Genomic DNA, 7,895 nt, shown 5'->3' on the forward strand with positions numbered 1-7,895 from the left:
GGCAAAGGGCTAAACATTGCAGTGAAAACAAGAGGGGATTGGATTGCTCAATGGCAGCATACAAAAGTTTATGGTAGAGCAGCCGCCAGCTATACATCACATAGCTTGCACAAGTTGCATTTCATCCTTTTTCGTCTGTATCATCAAAACACAAAACAAGCAAACTAAACCCTAGGCTAAACAAGATCCCTCTTCTTGTATCATCATCCCCACCACTGTATCATCATTAACCTAGGCTAACACCTTTACAGCACCAAGGAAAAACGTCTCAGGGGCATGACCCGCGGACGCGGATCATGCCTTCCCATTGCTGCCTCCCTTCTTCGAGGCAAACAGATGGCGGACGACCGAGAGCTTGCTTGTCGCGCGGGAAACGATGGAGGAGACCGAGGAGCTCTTGCTGCTCAGCGACGACGCTGTGTCTTCCGACTCCGCCGTGTCCTCGTCTGCCTCCGAAGGGGGTGGTGGAGGGATCGTCAGGAGGAAGGCGTCCAGCATGCGGATGATCTGGCTGAAGCTGGGACGCATCGCGGGGTCCTCGATCCAGCATGACTGCACGATGGACGCGAGCTCCTGGGGGGTGTCCTCAGGGAAAGCTGGGCGTACTTGCTGCCATCGTAAACAAGAGAAAATATGGGTAAGATTAGTGGATTCCAATAGAAACTAATGTCAAAAACAGTCATCAGAAAAGAAGTTTATGCTCAAACATTCTTTGAAAATAAACTATGACCAGTTCGTTTGTTGGTGCTAATATATGTTTCTTAGAAAATAACAGTGTAAAAAATACAGAACTAATGTGTTGCCTTCTTCCCACAAATGTGTGGACAATTTGTCTCACAATTTTGCTATCATTCATTCTTCAGGTAGCCAAGCGATTTTTTTAGCCAAGGCTTCAAAACATACAGTACTTCTACTTTAGCAGTAGTAACAGTTTTGTCCAGTAAAGACTAAAGAGACATTACTAATGGCCTGCCAGTATGGACAAGATTTGCAAAGTGAAACAGGAGAGTTGTAACTCCTTGAGAGTCGCAGGATTTTATAATTGCTAACAACATTATAGAAAGTGGTATCATTCCGCCACAAAATGATAGTCTCATATACTTACTTTAAAAGCAGCAGCATATGCAGCTTGTAGATTCGACATGCCTTCAAATGGCATTTTATTGGTCAGCAACTCCCAGAGGACGATGCCAAAGCTGTAAACATCCACCTTATTTGTGTAGTGCTTTTTTTCGCCACGTTGAAGTGTGACAGTGCTGTATAACTGCAAAAGCATAAGACAACGAATCAGGTTTTGGAATCACGGAGATCAGTGCAAGAGCATCTGATTTCTCTTTGTATAGAAGGTCCCGAAATCAGTGAACTCTAGAAACAACAGCCAAGAAATTATCAAGTGGGCATACAAATAGAAATTATCAAGTGGGCATACAAATAGAAGTATAATTTCAAGCATCAACTCTGATTTTGTTCAGGCTTCAGTTCATAATAATTTATTAATGTTAAATAGAGTTATTTACAACCTCTGGGGCCATCCATCGGTATGTCCCAGTTTCAGCCGTCATCATTTCAGTCACAGTTTCCTCTCGTGCAAGTCCAAAATCAGTAAGCTTCAGCTTCTTACGGTTTGCAGTAAGCAACAAATTATCTGCACACACAAAACATTTATTAGAACACTGTAAAAGCATAAAGAGAGTGGCTGAACAGCTTTGACAGAAAGGAACAAAACAACTACTGGAAGAACCTAGAAGGTATAGCAAGTAAAAAAGAAGGGTAAGACTGAGAGGGCGAAAGAAACATATTGTGGAAGAAACATGAACGGGAATAAAGTGGATACCATGGATATGGAGACAGGAACATTCAAGAATCAGATGCAGAAACATCTTACTGAAAATTTTAAATGATTAACCGGCCAAGATGCTTCTCTTTCAATGCACATGCTCTTGCCTTTGACACAGAAATATATGCCTGATACAATTTCTTAGCTTTGAACTTTAAAGTGTATATTGTGCACCCATGTTTGTCATCTTCCAAAAAGTCTTGGTAAATATGCCACCCGGTATTGGTTACACCAACAGAAATGCAACTTACTATGCACGTAAAGGAAAAAATGGCGATGCAACAGGAAAAGTCAAACAGTCCAAGCACACATACCAGGTTTCAGGTCTCTGTGTATTATTCCATTGGCATGTAAACATTCCATTGCACGAGCTATGTTGAGTGCATAGCCTAATGCAGTATGGATATCTAGTTGGCTGGGCCGGATGCTGTTCAAGTAATTTTTCAGCGACATCCCTGGTAGCAGCTCACTCACAATCACCATCAATGGTTCCTTGCAGGCTCCAATGAACTGTAGAAGTGCGGAATTTTTTGTGAGAAGAAGGCCACAAGAAAATTAATGATTTAGGAGTAGTTAGCAATGGCTATTCTAAAATTGGATTAGGCACAGTAATGTTGCCGTTCAGGCAAGGATGTACCTTGACAAGATTATCATGTTTCACTTTACACATCATATTTACTTCTCGGATGAAACGATCTTCAAGTGTTACTTTTTCTTCGGGGGTACTGCCACTGTTGAGAACTTTTATGGCTACAATCTGATCACCATACCTATTTGAAAACAGACATACAAACTAGTTAATTACTGATGCAAGCCAGCAAGAGTAAGAGTATCCACATGGACAAAACAAAACCACAATATAGAATATAATTAAACAGCATGGGTTTCTCCTTGGGGGGACAAGAATGTCAGGCTGACAGCTCAACTTGTGAGAACATCAACAATTAGCAGCAGAAGAAAATGGTTTTATTTGTTAATATACACCCATGGTGTACATTTAAACATAAATAAATTTGAGAATCAACTCTTTGCAAGTATTAGAACAAGACCCAAACTAAAACAAATTTCAGAATCCTTGACCATAGCAGGAATAGCAGATATCTACAACATGCTGGCATAGCTAAATTAAGCACAAAATAAATCAGATCATTGGAGGTATTACCGCCATCGATTCAATGAGAACCCTAAAGCGGCTCTCAAGCATATTATGCAATTTTGGCAATTGTTGTGTCTGTACGTAAGTACACCCTGTACATTCAGGCACAGTTGGAGATGGACAAATTAAAATCATACCAACTCTTACCCTCTACTTCGTTGATACATAACTCCTGGACTTTTTGCAATTAACACCCATTAGTTTGGACTGGACATCTGCTAGTACTAAAGCTGAGGAACATAAATTCAAATCTGGGGCAGTTGATGCAAGTACTGCCGACCTTCGGCTGAAACATGTGTATGAAACACTATGCACGGGTTATTGTCATAAAAGTTGATCCACTCACTTCCCCTTGTAGACCTTCCCGTGGGCGCCCTCCCCAATCTTGGATCCGACGAACAGCATCTTGGGATCGACCAGCAGCTTCCTGTCAATCCAGGACCCCGGCGGCGAGGTGGCGTCCGAGCACCGCGCGGGCTCCACCGAGTCGTCGGCCGCGACCTTGCTCGGCCGCGACCGCCCGAACCCCTCGCCGCCGCCGTCCCTGCAACCGTCGCTGCCGCAGCTCATGGTGTCCGGCCGCACGCGATGCGACGCCGCCGCCGCGGAGGGGACGACCGTGTCGGGGTCGGCGAACTTGCAGCCGCAGGTCAGCCGATGCATTAACACGAGCACCCCGCGCGCGCGCACCGACGACCGGGGCCCCGGCAGCTCGCGCGGCCCGCGCTCATGGAAAAATCGGCCAGGCCTTCAGCGGCAACACCCGAACCCGCGGCGGACAAAGCACCAATCACCTCGGAAAGCCCCAGTCGTGCCCCGAGAAATCAGGGGGAAACCTCGGATAACCGGAGGAAATCAATGGCCGATTCGTGCCCAAGAACCGAGCGGAAAAGCGGCGATTTTGAGCTGAAAAGTGGGGGAGGAATCCGCGGGGCCGCGGCGTGGACGGGCGCGCCGCGTGGGGATGGCCGGGGGCGGAGAGGAGGCGGAAACCCTAGCCCTAGACGGACGCGGTCGGGGCGGAGGGGTTCGCTTCGCCGTGCGGCTGGGGGGTCGCCGTCGCGGCGGTGGTGCGGGGGAAAGGAAAGGAAGGAAGGGGAGGGGAAGGTATCGTCGGGGTGAGCAGAGCCGCAGTGGGCAGAAACTTTATAGGCGCGGGGTATAAAGCGGGGGTGGAAGTTGGTGGACGAAATGCCCTGCGTCCCCCCGTGCGCGTACCCACGGGATGCGCCCGCCCCCATGGCCCGGCCAAAATATCTCTTCCCTCTCTCACAAGGCCTCCACCATGGTCCTCCTCCATCCAGCCCCCACCATTGATCAAAAGATCTTCTTTTCCATGGGACTTGAGATCCAAATCTCCTGGTTATTGGCTTTCTTGTGTTGATTGTTGTGTGCTGTATCTGTCTGGTAATGGCGATGCATTTTGTGCGTAGATTGGACGAGATTTGCCGTTTGAGGAATGTGATATATCCGTCGAGCAATGGCAGTGTGTTTTGTATGTTTGCTTGTGTGATATGTATCTGTCGAGTAACGGTGATGCATTTGCGTGTGGATCGGCCGAATATTTGCTTACGCAATATGTATCTGCAGAGTAACGGTGATGCATTTACACATAGATCGGTCGAAATTCGCCGTTTGACGTGTGTGATATGTTCGTGGACTAGTGGTGGTTTGTTTTATACATCTGCTTATGTGATATGTATTAGTCGAGCAACGACAATGTATTTATATGTGCGTCAATCCAAATCCACCACCTGACGTGTGCGATCTATTCTTCGAATGCTGACGTATTTTATATGTTTGCTTATGTGATGTGTTTTGTTGAGTCTCGACGATGCATTTACGTCTAGATTGATCAAAATTCACCACTTATCTTATGTGATATATCCGTCGATTATTAATGGCGAATCTTGCTTTGTCTGATATGTGTTTGCCCAGTAACGGCGATGCATTTATATGTAGATCGATCAAAATTCACCACTTGATGTATCTGTTTTTTTTTGTGTCAAGTAATGGCGGTGTGTGTATATCTTTGCTTATGTGATACATATCCCTCGAGTAATGGCAATGTATTTATATATAGATCGATGAGAAATCGCCACTGCTTGAGGATATTAGTACGCGTGTCATTAAGCGGTGCTAACGTTACGTGTGCGGTATCCTCTTGGGGTCGGATGCTGACGGTGGATCGGTGGTTCGTGGCATGTGGGCATGACGAGACAATTGTTATGGATATAGGAAACGGTGTGTATTTTTTCGCAATGGTGATGACATCAGGTATGTCGGGTTGTCAAGGGCCTGATAGTCGGCTATCACACGTGTACTAGGGGGTCTCACCTCTTTCGGTGCCACACGACGTGTAGCGGTTGCAGCGTGGTTGACCGGGTGGAGACGATGATCGGTCGCGGGCAGCCTGGCTGCGTTCGACATGTTCGAAGGAGGTCTTGTGTATTTTTGTACTCTCGGCAGAAGCTCGCCGTAGAAAATCTTAGGTGTAGAGGCGCGTGGCCGTCTGTTTAGGCCCTCTTTGGGTTGCAAAAATTTGTAGATTCCGGTCATTTGAACATTCTTCGAAGGATTGCCTTTGGATCAAAGGAATGGTGTCACACAAAATTCATATGGAATGGATTCATATGCATCAATTCACATAGGAATTTCAACATCCACTCAAACCTCCTTTTGTAGCGTAGGATTGAGGCACTTCTTCCGTGTTTCATCCAAATGACTGTCCTGTAGTTTTCATCTGCCTCGTAATCTGCTGTCCTGCGGCTTCAACACTGTGAGAGTCCTGTGTGTGTTTCTATTCTTGTGTTTCACAACCCCGGGACCAGAAAGGTCTTTAGATCTTGTGCGGGCTTAGTATCTTGGAGGCACTCATAGAAATATGGTGTGCGTGTATGCGTTTATAGAGACGAGTGTGTTTATTTGTGAGCATTTGTGATTCTACTGCTTAAAAAAATGAATGATGCGGCAGAGTAGGGGTTTTATCGGGTGGTGGTGATTGGTGAAGTGTCGAGTAGGAGCGGGCGGGGGACACTTGGACGGTGGACGATTAGCCAAATCGTCTCTCAAAGTTTTATTTTATTTATTTCCCTGTGCGTGATTATCTACGGGAGGGGCGGGGGCGAGTGGGCGCATTTGACTGGACTGGATTGGGTGGTGGAGGGGAAGGGGAAGGCCCGGGTGGGCCCAGGACGGACGTGGGGGCCGCGACTCGATCCATTTCGGTTCGTTTCAGCCTCGTGCTCCCCTGTGCGCCGGGCCCCGCGCTTCGTCTCTCTCTCTCTCTCTCTCTCTCTCTCTCTCCTGTGGCAGTTGGCGGACAAACGAGCGAAAGAATATGCAGCGAGCTCACGCGGCATCTATCCACTCCCACGGCATCCATCGCCTTCTTTATTCCTCCCCCCGCCACCGGCCCGGCTCGTGCGCGTCGTGTCGCACGGCCTCGCCCCGGAATCGAATCGGCTCGAAGCGCTCTCTCCGTTCGCCGCCCGCCGCCGTTCGCTCCGGCGCGACGTAGCCACGCAGGGAGGCCGCCGCATTGGCAGTGGCACGCACGACCCATTCTGGCGCCAGCGTACCGTTCCGCTCCCCTCGGGCCGGTGGTATGCTTCCTTCTCCGTCGCCATCACCGGCCACCGCAGTCTGTACTCCGTGCTGAGGTCCCAGAGTAAAATTCACCGCCGTACCGACCGACCGATGCGGCACAGACAGATTCGACTCTATCTTCTTCGCCGCCTACGCGGAGCACGTGCCGGCGTGCGGGAGGCATTGTAAAGATGTACGCGAGCGAGCGAGCAGGCAGCTGATGGCGTCGGTCGTCGCGCGCCGAGGTCGCCGGGAGAGGAAGAAAAAGGGAGCGTGCCTCGCACGGCCAGCAGGGGGCGTCGATTTTCGCGCCGGAGGGAGACGTGAGATGTTGACCTCTTCTCTCGGCCCGTCGGCCCTTCTCTTCTCGTGCAAGCTCACGTCGCCGGCCGGTGGTTAACTAGCCAACCACCCCGCTAGCTTCTGCCAAGGCTCTACGGTGTCCCGGCGTGAGGATTCAAGGAATTTCTTTTTCTAGAAACATCGAGTAGAATATAGCATGGAGGAGTCTTGTGTTGACAAAGTCAACCCGCGCCTCATTATCGAGGGGTACATCCATTCCCACTTGGAGAGTGAAAAATGTAAACCTGCCAAAGGTTTGCTACTCATGGGGGCCTACCAATTCTTGCTTGCATGGATGTCCTTTATCATTGTATGAGTAATAACTCGGTGCGCACGAGTTTTGGACCAATTTTACCATGAGAGCATGAACCACATGAAATAATTTCAATGTATGTGCCGCTCTTTCTATTTCTTTTTTCATTTAATCAAGAGAATCACCATGCCCGCAATTCTACTTAATCCTATCACTGGATAACCCAAATGAATATACACATGTTGACAGGCTAATGGAGGGGCATGCGCTGGAAGCGTCCTCGAAACGTCTAGGAGGTGCAACTTGAGAAAGATCAAAGGAAGCAGCGAACTAATGGCCAGCCGATGAATACCTGAACCGGTAGGGTCTCTGATTCGATCATCGTCAGTTTTTCAGAATTATGATCGGATGATGAGTCTACAACCTCATATAAGGTGAAAAGTTTGCTCTTATAGAAATTAGTTTTAAGATTGAAAAGCACATAAAAGCAGCTTGAGGTTTCTTGCTCTATCCAAATCATGTATGTTTTTCAAAAACGGAGGAGAGTGCACTTGAAGCATCCGCAAAATGTTTAGAGGGTGCACACTTGGAAATATTCGAAGATTTCGTCAATAGGAAACCACAATTTCACAACAAATTCTGAAAAATAAGTTCCGTTGAAAGTGGTGAATGGTGCGCATGCTTGTCTCTTCAGGATCTTGTCATATTCTTGCGAAGCG

General features: G+C 47.9%; 1 protein-coding gene across 1 annotated transcript; it reads right to left on the bottom strand.

The window, feature by feature from the left end:
• Positions 1 to 22: 22 nt before the first annotated feature.
• LOC109750955 (serine/threonine/tyrosine-protein kinase HT1) lies at positions 23 to 4,129 on the bottom strand. The gene is made up of 6 exons (XM_020309870.4): positions 3,340 to 4,129; positions 2,475 to 2,607; positions 2,152 to 2,347; positions 1,521 to 1,645; positions 1,106 to 1,264; positions 23 to 609 (listed from the first exon to the last, which is right to left on the bottom strand). The coding sequence occupies exons 1-6, from the start codon at positions 3,654 to 3,656 to the stop codon at positions 295 to 297; spliced, it is 1,245 nt and encodes a 414-aa protein (XP_020165459.1). The 5' UTR covers positions 3,657 to 4,129; the 3' UTR covers positions 23 to 294.
• Positions 4,130 to 7,895: the final 3,766 nt, after the last annotated feature.

This window comes from Aegilops tauschii, chromosome 5, assembly GCF_002575655.3.
Source record: "Aegilops tauschii subsp. strangulata cultivar AL8/78 chromosome 5, Aet v6.0, whole genome shotgun sequence".
NCBI lineage: Eukaryota > Viridiplantae > Streptophyta > Magnoliopsida > Poales > Poaceae > Aegilops > Aegilops tauschii.

Coding starts and splice junctions, on each gene's coding strand:
- LOC109750955 (XM_020309870.4), bottom strand. CDS start 3,656: ATGCATCGGCTGACCTGCGGCTGCAAGTTCGCCGACCCCGACACGGTC. Junction 1,265..1,520: donor ACCGATGGATGGCCCCAGAG/GTTGTAAATAAC, acceptor ATGCTTTTGCAG/TTATACAGCACTGTCACACT. Junction 610..1,105: donor CATATGCTGCTGCTTTTAAA/GTAAGTATATGA, acceptor TTACGATGGCAG/CAAGTACGCCCAGCTTTCCC.